At 40.4% G+C, this 15876-nt stretch overlaps 1 protein-coding gene across 4 annotated transcripts in view; it reads right to left on the reverse strand.

The window, feature by feature from the left end:
- Positions 1-15876, reverse strand: part of tnr (tenascin R (restrictin, janusin)) — a 155755-nt gene that overhangs the window by 63745 nt on the left and 76134 nt on the right. For 3 of the 4 annotated variants that reach the window (XM_058066130.1, XM_058066133.1, XM_058066132.1), the window contains one exon: positions 929-1049. In XM_058066130.1, the coding sequence (XP_057922113.1) occupies positions 929-1049 (121 nt within the window). Of the gene's footprint in view, positions 1-928; positions 1050-15013; positions 15063-15876 lie in introns of all 4 variants that reach the window. The other variant, XM_058066131.1, reaches the window with a different exon arrangement.

Raw genomic sequence — 15876 nt, forward strand, 5'->3', positions numbered from 1 at the left:
GTCACAAAACATCACACAAAATAATAATCTATTTATAGATATTTGCATGTGTTATGTGTGAACTATTTACAGTTGTGTGCGTGTGTGTAAACTATTTATAGACCAACATCATCGATGTTACCTATGTCTTCCCTTACCCTTTGCGATGGTGAGCTCTATCCTTCACTGATTAATAAGCCCAGATCTGTCCTGGGATGTCCTCGAGAACAGGTGGAGGAAGTGAGCAAGAGGAGGAGGAGCCAAGCTGTCCTCCATGATGAACAAAGACTACCACCCCCTCCAACACACACTCACTGCACTAAGGAGCTCCATTAGTGACAGGGTGATACATCCAAAGTGTGTGAATGAGGGATATCGCAGGTCTTTCCATCCTGTAGCTGTCAGACTCTATAATATATAGTGCTCAAAAGTTTTGTACAATAACCATACAAGAACCATGGAAGAAACCTGTGACTTGGTCAACATGTACATTACTGTACATAATGTATTTCAATCGGTCATTTGTATTACTCTGTTTTTTTTACTTTATCTGCTCTTGTGTACTGCTGTACTTTTGCTGCTGTAAACCTGGAATGTCCCCTTGTGGGACTAATAAAGGCATATCTTATCTTATATCTAATAAAGAGCTGACAGATTTGTGCACGCCACAATATGTCTTCCATCCATCCATTTTCTATAGTGTTTATCCTCACTTGGGTCGCGGGCATGCTGGAGCCTATCCCAGCTGTCTTTTAGAAATAAATATTTTTTTTTTCTGCTGACCACCCTGGCACCGCATCAAGGAGCTGTTTGCAAGGTTGTGTTACTTCTAAACTAAACAAAGTCGATGCTATTGACCCAACAAAAGCTGTATAAAGCTTTGGAGCTTCCACTGTATTATAGATGAATACAGAAAAACATGAATATGGAAAATGAGTGATATTGTTACCTGTACAGCCAGAAAAAGAGCCAAAGCCAGGACGCAGCCTGATGCTGGCACAGTGGCCCAGTGATGCTTCTGAGCAAGTTGCATGCTGAGAACAAATCCCACCAGCCCACTCCACTCACACCTGTTGAAGAAAACTAAATTAGAATATCACAAAGACTAAATGTCAAGGGAAAAAAGTTCGATTTAAATCATTAGGAATCTTTTTCTAGTTAAATCAGTCTTCAAAAGCTGATTATTCCTGTTAGGCTTGCTTTGCTGGTTGCCACTGTATGTTCTTCCGACCTCTTCAATAGCGGTGCTGTATTCATGCGTCTGAGTGAAGGGAATCCTGCTTCCATCTTCAGTTAATGGAAAATAAATACCTTTGATCTGATGTAGAATAATTGAATTTGGCAAGTGGAGGAAATATATGTATTTTTTTTAATTCCAGGGATTAAAGCACTCACTAAGAACCTTGAATGTATTTCTCTGTGCAATAGCAGACATTTGATCTCTCCACACGGGAGAAATACAGAAGCGTTGCTCAGGGAGAGAGTTGATAGACGGATTTCAGGAGACACATGCTTTTGAGTGATGCTGCTGTAATCCTCTCTCCGTGGAATCGAGAAGTGAGACCAGAGAGGAGGGAACACACCGGAATAAAAACGTAGTGTAGTGGATTCCTTATAGAGTTAGTGCAGATTAAACAATGTTACGACCTGGGCTACATTAATTAAGTTTTATATGTTATTTTTTTTTCCAATTATGGGGAAAAATGAGCTTCCATTTAAGTGGATTTTTAGAATTAGTCCAAATATAGTGATGAGGTTAACTATTTTTCAACAACTTCAAATAAATATAGTGTATTGGAAGTGCTTTTGGTAAGCCAGACTACCATATGTACCATTTGCTAAAACTCTGCTTTTGTCTAGCGTAATTGACTCCATATATCACAGAAACAACTTGATATACAGGAGTGGGAAACGTGTTAACAAAGATAGTATAGCTATGTTAACTACAGTGCTAATATTGCACTATATATTATAATATTGCACTATATATAATATAGCAGCGACATCATGCTGTTTATTGAAGAAAAGCCAAATGATGAATTTACAGCTCCCATGTCTATGTCAAACCTATTTAAGTTCTTACATCATGGCTATAGCATTGTACTGCCACAGAAATCAAACTCTTTGTCTCTTTGTCATTGTATTTGTTCAACAAATGTGCCTTTAGTTGTACCAGGCATTAATATGAACAAGAACCTGGAAAAACAAGGGTGCATGGGAAGGTGGAATAATTGTTTCCCTGGCTGTATTACTGTTAGAAGGTCATTAAAAAGTCATTTTGATACAGTATAATGATTACTGCAGACTAGTATGTCTGTCAGTGCCTATTCAGTAGAACCTATGCCTCTCACAGTTATTATTCATTCATTCATTTTCTACCGCTTATCCTCACAAGGGTCGTGGGGGGGTGCTGGAGCCTATCCCAGCTGTCTTCGAGCGAGAGGCGGGGTACACCCTGGACTGGTCACCAGCCAATCACAGGGCACATATAGACAAACAATCATTCACACTCACATTCATACCTATGGACAATTTGGAGTCACCAATTAATGACCTAATGAATTAATTAACCTGGCATGAGAAAACCCACACATGTACAGGGAGAACATGCAAACTCCACACAGAGATGCCCGAGATCCCCTTGTCAAAGCATCATCCAGGTGGTATATATTGAATATATAATATTGAATGAACTGACTTTTGAGACAGTGCTCTTTGCTAGAGTCAAAAAACCACTTTCTATTTAATTTAGCATAAAAATAATTATTTTTTACAATTTAAAGCAGAGAAAATAAATATTTGAGTATACCTACTGCAATATTATAATATATAGTAATTAGAATCCAATATCATTATAATATAAGACTCAGCCTGAGCTAAACAATAATTTCCCAGAAAGTTCATATGTGGTGTGCAGAATACTCTAATACTAATTTAATGTTTAAAGCCAGCAGGAAGCCGTGTGCTCAAAGCAATTAGTTGAAGCAGTGTCCATTAAGCCAGGGATAGCTTCACTGGGAGGCTTTGATGGATGCTTAAAACTTGGAACTCTGTAATAACTCTGTTATTTAACTTTCCCAATTTAAGTCGGGTATGTGAAATTTTATTTCTATCACTACAGAAGTTATCTCAAGGCACACACGGTATATTAAAGATGACCTATTATGCTCATTTTTCGGCCCTTTGTATTGAGTTGTGGACTCCTATAGAGCAGCTACACAAGATAACCTATACAGAAAGCTTTCTAGATCTTCCAGAATCTGCACCTATTCAGCTGTATTTGTTTGGATTTTGTGGTTCTCCTGAAAACGGTCTGTTTTAATGTATTCCACCCACGGCCCGCCTCCAGGTGCCCCCACTCTGCTGTGGTTGGTCACACTGAAAGAGTTCCAGTTTGTGCCGCTAACTTTATATATAGAGTTGCTAAATGGTATAGAAGTTGATAACAAACAGAAATTTATCTTTTTAAAATGTCAGCTTTTAACATACATTGATATGTTGAGACTGGACAGTCTGAAGTTTCTCAAGAAAAGAGGTTACTTCAAGATATCTCTCAATGGTGAGTAGCTTTAGCATTGTAGCGTGTTTTACAGCATTGCTAATGTGTAATCTGTTTTGCAGGACTACCAGTGAGTAAAAAACTCTGGAAGCGACACTAATAGTTTTGGGAAAAGGCTATTAGCAACCCCACTTCCTGTATGCACACTCTATAATGCTACACAGACAATTACTTTTGCTCCATGGCTTACACAAAATAAACACAGTTAGGACACTGATAAACCGTTACTTACTGCCCTATGGACTCTTGCATACAACCAAGTAACATTGGAAAGGCGTAGGGCTTGGGCAAGTTTGTCAGCTAGTCCAGCTGCATACTGGCCCATGTTCACACAACATACAGTGTGAAATGACATTGACAGATTATGATGCTTCTTTTGCTGGTAGGGAATCAGGAACTCCAACCATTTGTGCCTGATGGTGGCGTCTTTAGCAACTGTAAACAAATGTGGCGTTCCCTTTTCGAGGCATTGTGAGTAAACCGTAGAACAGTGCTTGGGGGAGGGCAGAGAGTCCGCAAATCTGTGACATCACAAAGGGGTAGTTTTACCGCACCTTTTGAAACCAAGCGTTTTGAGCCATCACAAACTTCTTTCAAGGCTCACTTCTGAACCTCATTATCTGGAACTTTGGCATTGTTTAACACAAGAATACTAATACATTCTAATTATAGGTCAGAAAAGTAGAACAAGCATAATAGGTCCCCTTTAAAGAATACCAACTAGACATCACATGATCAAGCACTGAACCAACGTAGAGAAGACAAGAGACCTTGAATGCTGCCTGTATTTCTCCTGTTGAATAAGGATAATGGTGAAAAATAATTGCATGGTAAAGTAATAGATGCTTTCCTTTGAGGAACAGTGAGGACAAGTGCCTGAAGGCATCTACTGTATAACGTATCTATTGAGCAACACATTACCACAATTTTGTGTGGGGTTTTTACACTCGATTCGATGTCACAAGGTTGCAAGGGGTCACAGTGCAAGCTCGATGCCCATGTGATTATTTTTCCCCACAAAGGTTAAAATAAGGCTGCATTTCCTCATTCAAATAGGTTCTGCATCCTCCAGGCTCTCAACATTGGCTTCATTTATTCTCCTTTTTCACCAGGAGGCAGAACACTTGCACTTAGTTGAACACATGCAGCCAACACAAACCCCAGAGAGCTGCTGCTTCTGCAATACACGCACACACAGAAGCGGCATCATGTATCAAGCGTTTCTCTCTTGTCACTGTAATAATCGTCCTTCCTGCCTTGATGGTAATTAGAAGAGTCAGCATGCACAGAGCAAAATCCCTACGTGTGAAAGTGAAATGTACCATTTAATGACTGTGGTATATGTATCCAACTGATTCCCACAAGCAAATACTGAGTTCAAACTCAAACTTCAATAATCAGAAGTGCAAGTAAATCATAAAAGCCACACAGGAGGCCATACAGAGAAGAAAGGATGAAAACATGTTCTCTATTTCTACCTTGTCTTGCTATCATTCCATCTTTGTTGGATCATACTTTTATTGAGGTGACCTTCTTGGGTTGATGGGCGCTTATGTTTTTAGACAACAGTGTACTCTTTCTTTCTGCACAGCCTCCCAGTTGAGAAGAAATCAAATGAGAGGTACATTCCAAAAAGGCACCATGTCATTTTACTGGAGTGTCTGTTCCTTGAATTGGGCATGCTCACTGATCATGCTGTATGGTTTAACGCTTGGTACTTTCATAGTCAAGAAGGACAATGACATTCTGCTGTATTTTCTCCTCAGCATGTCAGCTAAGGTAAGGAGACACATTTTATTCAAGAGGAGAAGGAGGGCAGCTACAGCCAAGTGGAAACTGGCATACCCAAATATTGCAGAGTTCAGCACTGAAGCACAGCAACGATGACCAACGACCGATATACAGTGTTTTAAAGGGGTCCTGTTATGCTTTTTCCACTTTTCTGACCAATAAATATTGTTAGAATGTTGTATTATCGTGTTAAACAATGCCAAAGTTTCAGATAATGAGGTTTTCACATTTGGAACTGACCCATGAAAGAACTTTGGTCGGTGACTCCCTTACACAGGCGTGCCCGGGTACAAGCTGTATAAGCTGAGTGGGAGCAATCACGGCAGTGTGGGCATGCCCGAAGGAGGGCCACGGGTGGAATCAATTTTGGAAATACAGCTGGAATAGGTACAGATATTGGAAGATCTAGAAAGCTTTCTGTACAGGTTATCATGTGTAGCTGTTCTATAGGAGTCCAAAACTCAATACAAAAGGGCCGGGAATGAGCATAATAGGTCCCTTTTAAGGTAACCATATGGCATATAAAGACATGTAGCATCAGCTTTTGCCAATAGAAAAGCATCAAAGGAGTGGGGGAAAGAGCGGAAAGGGCAGTCCAACTCAATTCAAGAAAACCTACACTAGCTATTATGTATATTTATTCTATGTAATGCTTTTAGCAGTTGCTACAGCTACAGTACGTATTGTCTTGCTGCCAATTCAAGTCCATTAACATGCTTCTTTTCTTTTCCAATCCCATCCAATCCAACTTTATTTGGAAGGCGCTTTAAAAACATCCACAGTGAACCAAAGTGCTGTACTAAATAATATATTGTACAGAACAGAAAAAAACATCTCAAATAAAATGATAAGGTCCCAAATCTACAGCTGGAGTCCCAGAGGTGCCACCACAAACCTAAACTAGAGGTTTATTAAATAGTTCAGACCATCTCGGCCATTATGTCATGCAGATACCTAAGGCTGGATAGAACAGGAGGGACATAAAGCTGACAATCATCTAAATCAACAGTAGAATGAAAGGGCATGCCTCCCAAGTAGAGCTAAGTAGGAGCAGATAGAGGGGAAAGAGAAGGGGGCCTAGAACTTAGCTGTGAAGAACCCCACCTGAGAGAAGAGCAGATGAGGATAAAAGGTCACAAAGGCTGACTCATAAGATCTGAACCACTCCACTGATGTACCCCTGATGCTCACACTATGTCCTGTTGTGGCAGCGATCCCAGCATGCACAGTGCAGGACCCAAAGTGCAGGTAAAAGTCTTTTTTTAATTATTAAAGCTGCTATGCAGTGGCAGAAATCCACAGGAGAGCAGTCATAATAATTAATGCTCCAACACACGAGCTACGCCAGCGGCTCAACTCAATAATCACACATAAATGAAAGGCAGGTGCTTTGGAACAGAAATGGAAAACACTAAATATGGCAAAATAGGAAGTATTATAAAGTTAAGGCATAAAACAAGAACTAAGGCACAAAAGTGGAAACAAATGAAACCGTCAGGCAGGCTAAAAGTGTGCTAGCAGTGTGACACGCTGCTCTGAACGAGAGATCCAAATCTCATGATCCACTGGATTAAAAGTACAGGTACAACACAGTCACCATAATCTGTAGCAGTGATATGTGATGGGGTTCAAGGCTGGTGAGGTACTGACTCCTTTGGAGTTTAAAAAAAAAAGTATTTTATTATTTGGAGAGGACAATTCACTTTGGTTAAAAATGTTTTCATTCACTCATTCATTTTCTCCCGCTTATCCTCACGAGAGTCGCGGGGTGCTGGAGCCTATCCCAGCTGTCTTTGGGCGAGAGGCGGGGTACACCCTGGACTGGTCGCCAGCCAATCACAGGGCACATATAGACAAACAACCATTCACACTCACATTCATACCTATGGACAATTCATTTTTATTAACTAAAAAACATTTGTGGTTTTATATTTTATTTGTATTAGTACTATCAAATGATTACACATTTTAAACAAATTAATCTAATTTTTAATTAACTAATCATGATTAATCACAATTAGCAACTATGTCTGAACTACTACAACTATGTCATTGCTACTGTATTTAATGAAGAGAAATGTAAATGACAGGACAGGGTGATTTGTAATATGTATTAACAACTCCAAATCCAAAATCCAAAAGCTGAATATGTCAATCAAGCTAAAAAGAGACCACACAAGTCTAAAAATCGATTTGTCAAACACTATTTGACAGACTAACTCTTTTTAGTAGCAGTAGAACATTTGAATCACACTTTAAACGGTGTGCTTATGAGCTATGAGGGGTTGTGTAATCTATTTTTTTCATTATAATATGAGCAAACTTTTTCAAGAAAATATTGTTTTGATATTACTATTTCAAACGGTTGTAGCTTGAAAATGGTTCGAGATAAAGGCATATTGTAAATGAAACGGAAAAATCAGCAGAGTATGACCCAAAGTTAGTGATGGGAGTAAATTCACTCTTCTAAAGTGCATATTATGACGTCCGCGTGCTCGGAAATTGTCACATTCCTGTCTGCACGATACCGCACAAGCTCACCTACATTTCCTCATCATTTCCTCCCACCATCATCATCATCATCATCATCAATTACAGCGGGATCTTGGACCCCACTACTGCCTTCTCCATTATTAAAAGTGTATTTTGCGGCGCGCAATCTGCCTATTTCAGCTAGGTTTTTACAGTCACGGCCCCCCCACCCACGCCATCATAGAGGTCTTTTGGCCACCCGTGCTACACACAATGTATGTTATCTTTTAGGAGAAACATATGAATCCTCTGGGATGTCCCCTCCTGGATTGCTAATAGCAGCCACACGCTTCTGTGTGGAGGCACTTAGGTCTCATTAAACTACTTAAGAGTGACAAACTGAGTGATAAGAATAACCAATTATGTTTTTCTTTATCTTCCCGTTTATTTACACACACATACACACATTGTTAAGCCATTTTTGTGATGTTCTGATTGTCCCTAAATGCATCTTGCATTCTTGTAATGAGAATGATAAGGAAAGTATGAAGGAACTAGACACGTGTGGGTTGGAGTTACATACAGTTGACGGTGAGGGAATTGCACTGCCTTTTGTGTTTGGGTCACAATGAAGTTATTAAACAGTAACAGGCTCTGTGGAACTGTGAGGATGACAACACTGTGCTCTGACGACAGACCAGTCGGACCCGAGGCGTCCGCATGTGTAGATTATGCATGAAGAAAATTGGATGTAATTAATAAAATGACTTAGTTACCGGCATTAATATTATTGTTGACAGCACTAATCTTAGATTTCTGCACAGCATTTAATCAGGAAATATTGTTTTTATTACAAATATTGTGTACTCATCCAGCGCATTGTGAGACTACGCCCTGTCACAACAAAGGTAGATATTTAACGATGACGACGTGTGCGTGGAGAAAATGACAAAAAGCAGAAGGATACCCGCTCTTCCAAAATGAAAATTGCAAATGAGAGGCAACCACTGATTAGCTTCCCTCCCACACATTGTTCATGTTCACGTCCATGAATAAAAAGCAGAAGAGCTAAAGATAAGGTAAAAAAGTCAATTAACAAAGTGTGTTTACTGTATGCTGGTTATCTAGGTTTTATACTGGAGTTTAGAGTTATTTGCGTTGTGGTCAAAATGTTTTGGAAAAAATGCTGGCATAAATGTAAACTTCTGATCAACATTTTAATAATGTATATTTTGCACTGTTAATCCTATGCATGGGGTTTAATAAAACAATATTGCACAGTAGGGCTGCATGTTTTAACAAATATGCACCCTTTTGTATGTAGCGGTTCAGGAATACACGTTACATCATCGGTGTCCTCATTTTGTCCTCATTTTTTCACATGAGTGTATTAATCAAATTCTCAGCAGCAGTTTACCGTTACAATGCCAAGAGTTAAAAGGGGGATATTTATAAAGCAACTGTTTTCTGTAATCCATCTGTCATGCTGCTCTGTGACGCCTCTCCAGATGCTAGTCGCAGAGGGACACAGGTTGCCCTTGCAAGTGCTGCTTCTACACCCCAGATGTTAGCCTACCACCAGAACCGGTGCAGGGAGCCAGAAACCATCCATGTGCTGACCTCAGCTGGCCTGATCGCTGTGTCACATTGTGGAGAGAACAGGGCAGGAGAGTGACTAAATTGACCATTTTTGCCTTAGTCTCCATTTTCTTCCACTCTAAAATCACCTCTGTTCTCCAATAGCTCGTCTCTCCTCTTATTTTCCACTCTCGTTTTTCATTATCAGCAGTCGTCATACTCATCAGCTGCCTTCATCCCTTTGATGGGTTTTCATTTTTCTCCCACTGTGAGGATTTTGGCTATCCATGAAAGTCATTTTTACTCACTTTCATACTCTGAGTTCAAAGCCTCGTGCAGGAGAGGATAGTGCATTTGTTTTAGTCATCATTCCTTATACTGTTTCAGAAAGTAGACCTGTTCTCCCCGTCTTGCTGACCCAATGGAAGTAGAGCCGTAACATCCATTTGGCTTCAAATTAACCTCCAACTTAACGCCACTGTAACATGAAAGCCAAACCAACACCAGGCCTTTTTTGCGTGGGTGCTCCCTGTTCTCCTTCTCCATCCTGTGCCTCTCAATTTAGCCCTCTCTTTGCCTCTCTCTTTGGCAACATCACTGCCTTTCCCATTATTACCGTCACTCTGGCCAAATTGCCTTGTCTTTCAAGGCCAGCGGGCTGTGTTCATCAAGTTCTACTGCAACCCAAGAGTCTTTGTCTGGGCTATGTTAGTCACAAAAAAGGATTCTGTTCTGAAGCCAAAAAACACCAATTGTGGACCGCCTGCTCTGTGCTGTACTGTAAAAGAAGATGTCATAGGGTGGCTTGCAGCAAGAACTGCAACAACATGCAGGCATCTGGTAATGGCATCTTCATTCATTTTCTACAGCTTATCCTCACGAGGGTCACGGGCATGCTGGAGACTATCCCAGAGGCGGGGTACACCCTGGACTGGTCGCCAGCCAATCACAGGGCACATATAGACAAACAACCATTCACACTCACATTCATACCTATGGACAATTTGGAGTCACCAATTAACCTAGCATGTTTTTGGAATGTGGGAGGAAACCGGAGTACCAGGAGAAAACTCACGCACCCACACAGAGATGCCTGAGGGGGGAATCAAATCCGGGTCTCCTAGCTGTGTGTGCCCTGCGCCACCATGCAGCTATAATGGTATCTTTCCCATTTAAGAGACCGTTCCACAGCAACTAGGAAGTCAAAAACCATGGAGCCTTGTGGCGTGCTCAAGCTTACACATTAGAAGGGAAATTTCAATGCATGCGCAAAGACGTGCACACAGTTCGATTCCAAATGTGAAAATTGTAAATAGTTTGTGTTATATTTTTAAACAAATTATTATTTTCATGTAAAACAACCATTTTTTTGTGTTTGTTGTCCCTCTTTTGTTGAGAACTGCTAATTTGCTGAAATTCTTGTAGTTCTTGAAGTTCTTGTATGTTCTCTCATATGTTGATTACTCTCATCCTACTGATGAAAGAGTCTCATCTTTCTTTTAGTACGAACCATGTTTATATAGCCCTAGAACACAATATTACGTGTGCCTTAAAAAATCAGTCAAAATCGTCAAAACTCCCGGATTGAGAGGGATGTCTTTTGAAAAATGTCTGGGATTGAATGAGTTAATAATCATTTATAAATAATAATAAATTACTTATACAACAACAACATTTGATGGCAATGTGATCCTTAGTCCCTTGAGGCCGACGTTGCACGTTGCCACTCGTGGACTGCCTGCTCTAGCTCTGCTCTGTACTGTACTAGGAAGATGCAATAGGGTCTTCTTCCTCTTTGGGCTTTTCCCTTCAGGGGTCGCCACAGCAAATCAATCTCCTGTCTTCTGCATCTGTCTCTCTCACACCAACTACCCTCATGTCCTCCTTCACTACATCCATAAACCTCCTCTTTGGTCTTCCTCTACGCCTCCTACCTGGCAGCATCCTTCTACCAATATATTCACTATCTCTCCTCTGGACATGTCCCAACCATCTCAGTCTGGCATCTCTGACTTTATCTCCAAGGCGTCTAACATGTAATGTCCCTCTGATGTACTCCTTCCTGATCCTATCCATCCTGGTCACTCCCAATGGCTTGCAGAAAGAACTGTGACAACATGTATGCGACTGGCAATATGGAGGAGATACTGTAGTGCTGATATTCTAAATGTATTGCCTTCCAAGGAGAGTAGTGTGTATGCTACTAGTACCAACACCCATTAATTACTTGTCACTATTACACTGACGGGTTTTGAAATGCACTCATTTACATTTGGAAAAGGTCCATTTTACCATCGAACCTCCTACAAACACAGAGAATATCCTTATCCAACAACTTTTGATTTCAGACACTGGCGTGGACACAAACCTTTCTTCAGTTTTGTTAGTTTTATTATCCTTCCATACTCCTTTTTTTTCCAGCCATGACCTAAAACAAAAACGGACATAAAAATACTTCAAACAATGCAATCCTACATCCCATGAGGCTGACGTTGTGTGTTGATCTCCTCCTGCTCCAGCTTTGAGATGAGCCATTTCTCCCTCTTTTTATGTTGCAGTGTTCAAAGCCTTTTGTATCTTGTGGGACATAATGACAATGCGTTCTCTTGAAGCTTTCATGAAGAGTAAAAAAAATAAGGTAAAAAAAAAAAAAATCTCCTCATCTTTTCTCTCCCACCTGTACTCTCACTCTTTTCGGGTTTAAAGGTGGGCACCGAAACACACCATAAGGCTGTGCTGAGAAGATAAAGCAACTGCTCAGGATCAAACACCTTTTTTGTGTCAATAGCAGTATATTTGGAGTATAGTGCGGTCATGCTATTATGCTCATTAAAAACTACATGCTGCTATTAACACGAGTACTGTTCAAGTGAATTATAAATGTGTGAGTGAATGGTAAATAACACTCACCCTAATTGGATGTTAAGTGAGTTTTTCTTTAAAATTAGATTTTCAAAACAAGTGACGATACTTGAGTTATTCCTGTATTGATCACAAATAAAACCCTGTCATGATGGCGAAAAAACCTGGCCCAGAGGGTATAGAGAGGCGAAATTAAAGGTTTTAATCTCAGGAGCAAGACATGTGCTTGTGATACTATCGCTTTCAGGAATAGGCTGCCGAGAATGAGATAGACGAAGACGGCCCGGTTCATTAGCGAGGTTATGTCATGGTGACATACTGCTCTGGCTATATCGGCACCAGTACAATATATTCTTAACATAGTGAAATGAAAAGCTCCCTCAGTTCCATGTTTTATTGAGTTGCATCTAAATACACAGTCCAGTGGAACCTCCAAAACTTCCAAAGTCCAAAACGACCAAAGTTGTATAATTTGGATAATGATAATAATGTCGCATGCCAAGCCAAGCCAATTTTATTTTTGCAGAGGAAACACTGACCAAACCAGAGGTCCAGAAATCGAACATTTCCGTCCAGAACCCCCTCCATCCGCATCACTGCTTTTGTCCTTGGGCAAGACACATCTCCCATTTTGCCTCCAGTGCAGCTCACACTTTGGTGGTGGTCAGAGAGTCCGTCGGTATGAATTGGCAGCCATGTTCCCATTAGTCAGTCAGTCAATCAAACACATGCAATGTCATAAGTGTCCGCAATACCAAAAAAACGCCACCAAAGGTGCAAACGTTAGGTGTCTGAAATCCATTAGATTCCAGTAAAAGGCAGATGGGAGTTTTTAAATTTTATACATATATCAATAAATTAGATTATTGTCTCGTATATGATTTCAAGAGTTCAATTAAGACAAAAAGTCCAATAAAAAAATACTGGCAGCTTTGCACCACTTCACTCTGCAAACACATTGCAGTGCCCTCTATTAAGTGTCTGTCAGGCTCCGTCAAAGATGAGTTTTACTCTCTTTTAGTTTTATTTAGTGTAGTTTAGTGTAGTGGTTAATTTATCTTCTTTCATATGTGCACGATTGAATGTTATAATAAGAAGTTTAGGATGGTGACAATCTGAGCCAAATGACATTACATTAGAGTACCTGCTATGGGAATTTTTATTTTAAAATTGGAAGAACTTGGAAGTCAATCAGTGTCAATGAACAGATTGTTTTGACTTTGAACATTCTGTTGTATTTTACCAAGTTTGACAACGTATTTTACAAACAAGAAAAGTTCAGTTGCCTCCATTCAACCTTTGTAATAGTGCGCCATGACAGGTAATTGTTTAATAATAATGCTGAAACAATGTATGCTTCTATTTCCGAGTCGTTGCAAGCTGTCTCTGCAAAGATTGCTTCTGACAAAATTCTGTGGAAGCCTCGCTTAGTACACGAAACTACATTGTCTCACTCTTTCCTGCTTGCAGGTCTCCAGTCTCCCGGCACCCGTGCCATAATCAGGAGTGACACAGGCACACACCCACTATAATCCTCCGTGATTAGAACCCTGACATCAACGGCTTCCGCTGCTGTCACTCTCCGCTCAGGCAACTCAAGGTAGGGATGTTGTTCTCGTCTGTGCAGGGCTGTACAAACGCAGCGAGGGGGCTATTGTTGTTTTGACGCTAAGCCGACGGCGGAGGGAGACGCAGGGCGGAATGCTTTCTGTGTAGCGAGTCAAGTGCACAGTGCACTAGAAGACAGCTTTGTCATGTTTACATGTGAAGTCTAGGATCGTGACAGCCAGCGTGAAGACATTATTTATTTATGTTTTTTAATAATTACTATTTGGCTCAATGTAAGGAGCAACAAATGGGATCCAATACAATAGCTGTATGCAGAGCTTTATCCTCATGAGGGTCGCGGTGGGTGCTGGAGCCTATCCCAGCTGTCTGCGGGCGAGATGCAGAATACACCCTGGACTGGTCGCCAGCCAATCACAGGGCACATATAGACAAACAACCATTCACACTCACATTCACACCTATGGACAATTTGGAGTCGCCAATTAACCTAGCATGTTTTTGGAATGTGGGAGGAAACCGGAGTACCCGGAGAAAACCCACGCATGCACGGGGAGAACATGCAAACTCCACACAGCGATTGGCGATGGTGGAATCAAACTTGAGTCTCCTAGCTGTGTGGCCTGCGCGATAACCACTAGCCGTGCAGCCCCTGTATGTACAATATTATACAGGTATCAGTGGAAATATATTACCCAAATCCAGAGAGTTTGGACATATACCGCTACTCTTTGTTTATTTATGGAACTCGTTGTTTTTTGCATAAAATCTAGTAGTTTAGTTTCCACAACATGCAGGCCACATCATGCAAACCATGCTCTAGTACATACTAGTCTAAGTTTTATCCAATAATTAATGGTAATTATCCCCAGACTTATTAATACATTCATAGTTATTTATGTAAGTGTGTGTGTGTGTGTGTGTGTGTGTGTGTGTGTGTGTGTGTGTGTGTGTGTGTGTGTGTGTGTGTGAGACAATTGATTTTGTTCCTATTAGAAAGCCACTGATGGCGATGAATCCACACGAGGAAATTATCCCAAGTTGAGCGCTAATTGTCTGATTAGATGTGCCTCAGCTTGATAAATGCACAACAAGCCGGTGCACATAAAGCAGACATTAAACGCTTTAGACCATTAAATTGCACATTGCCAAAAGGAAAGTGTCAACATGTGTGTGTGTGTTTGTGTGTGTGTGTGTGTGCAGTACCTTCTGTGCAAGTATTTTGTTGTGTCGTTGCTTGTCCTTTGCTGTGCACCTATCCAGGAGAGAAGATAATTTCAGATCTCTTAATTACTTTTATGTGTAGCTGCTGCAGTGAATTATCAAAGCAATATTAATATCAAAGCTTTTATCAAAGCATACCATACAGCACTTGGTATTCCATTTGAACAGTCTTTGCATGTACAGTAAGTAGCGTGTATGTTTCGAGACCAATCTCAAACGGCGAAAAAAACACCCTTTCCAAACACTCCTGTTTGAGTGACATTCTCCTCCAAACATTTGCAATAAAAGAGATTTGTAATGATTATATAAGATTCAGATCCAGAACCACCAAATACTACTCTTCACTTACAACAAAAGATGCTAAGAAGCTGCATCTAGGTTTAATCTCTATATATTTCATAATTTACTTATTTAGGTACTCACTATTATGAACTGCTATGAATTATAATAATGAAACTGGTGTCACAGAACAATCACACTTCTCTGGCAAGCTGTCTAGGATGGCCTTTATCCAAGCTGCATCAACATAAAGCACGCTGATTGCCTTTTCTAATGACTTACAGTCATATATTAACTTGTGAAAGTTTTCAGACTAGATTTTAAGTGGACTGTAAATGTTACTGCTGCTGTAGCAACACGCACACTGCTATCATGCACTGAAGTCGTTAGGCTGTATGCTGTAAAAAAACGTTTAAGATAATTTTGATATTTTTGGGGGGCCAAAAATCTCCAAATTTGCAGGGCCCGCAAATGTGTAGGGCTCCACTGTTTTTTTTTTTACAAAAAATTTGAGAAGTTGTAGCAAATCAATCGTCTACCTTATAAACAACATGGCAGACAACAGA

The sequence above is a fragment of the Doryrhamphus excisus genome, chromosome 3, assembly GCF_030265055.1.
Source record: "Doryrhamphus excisus isolate RoL2022-K1 chromosome 3, RoL_Dexc_1.0, whole genome shotgun sequence".
NCBI lineage: Eukaryota > Metazoa > Chordata > Actinopteri > Syngnathiformes > Syngnathidae > Doryrhamphus > Doryrhamphus excisus.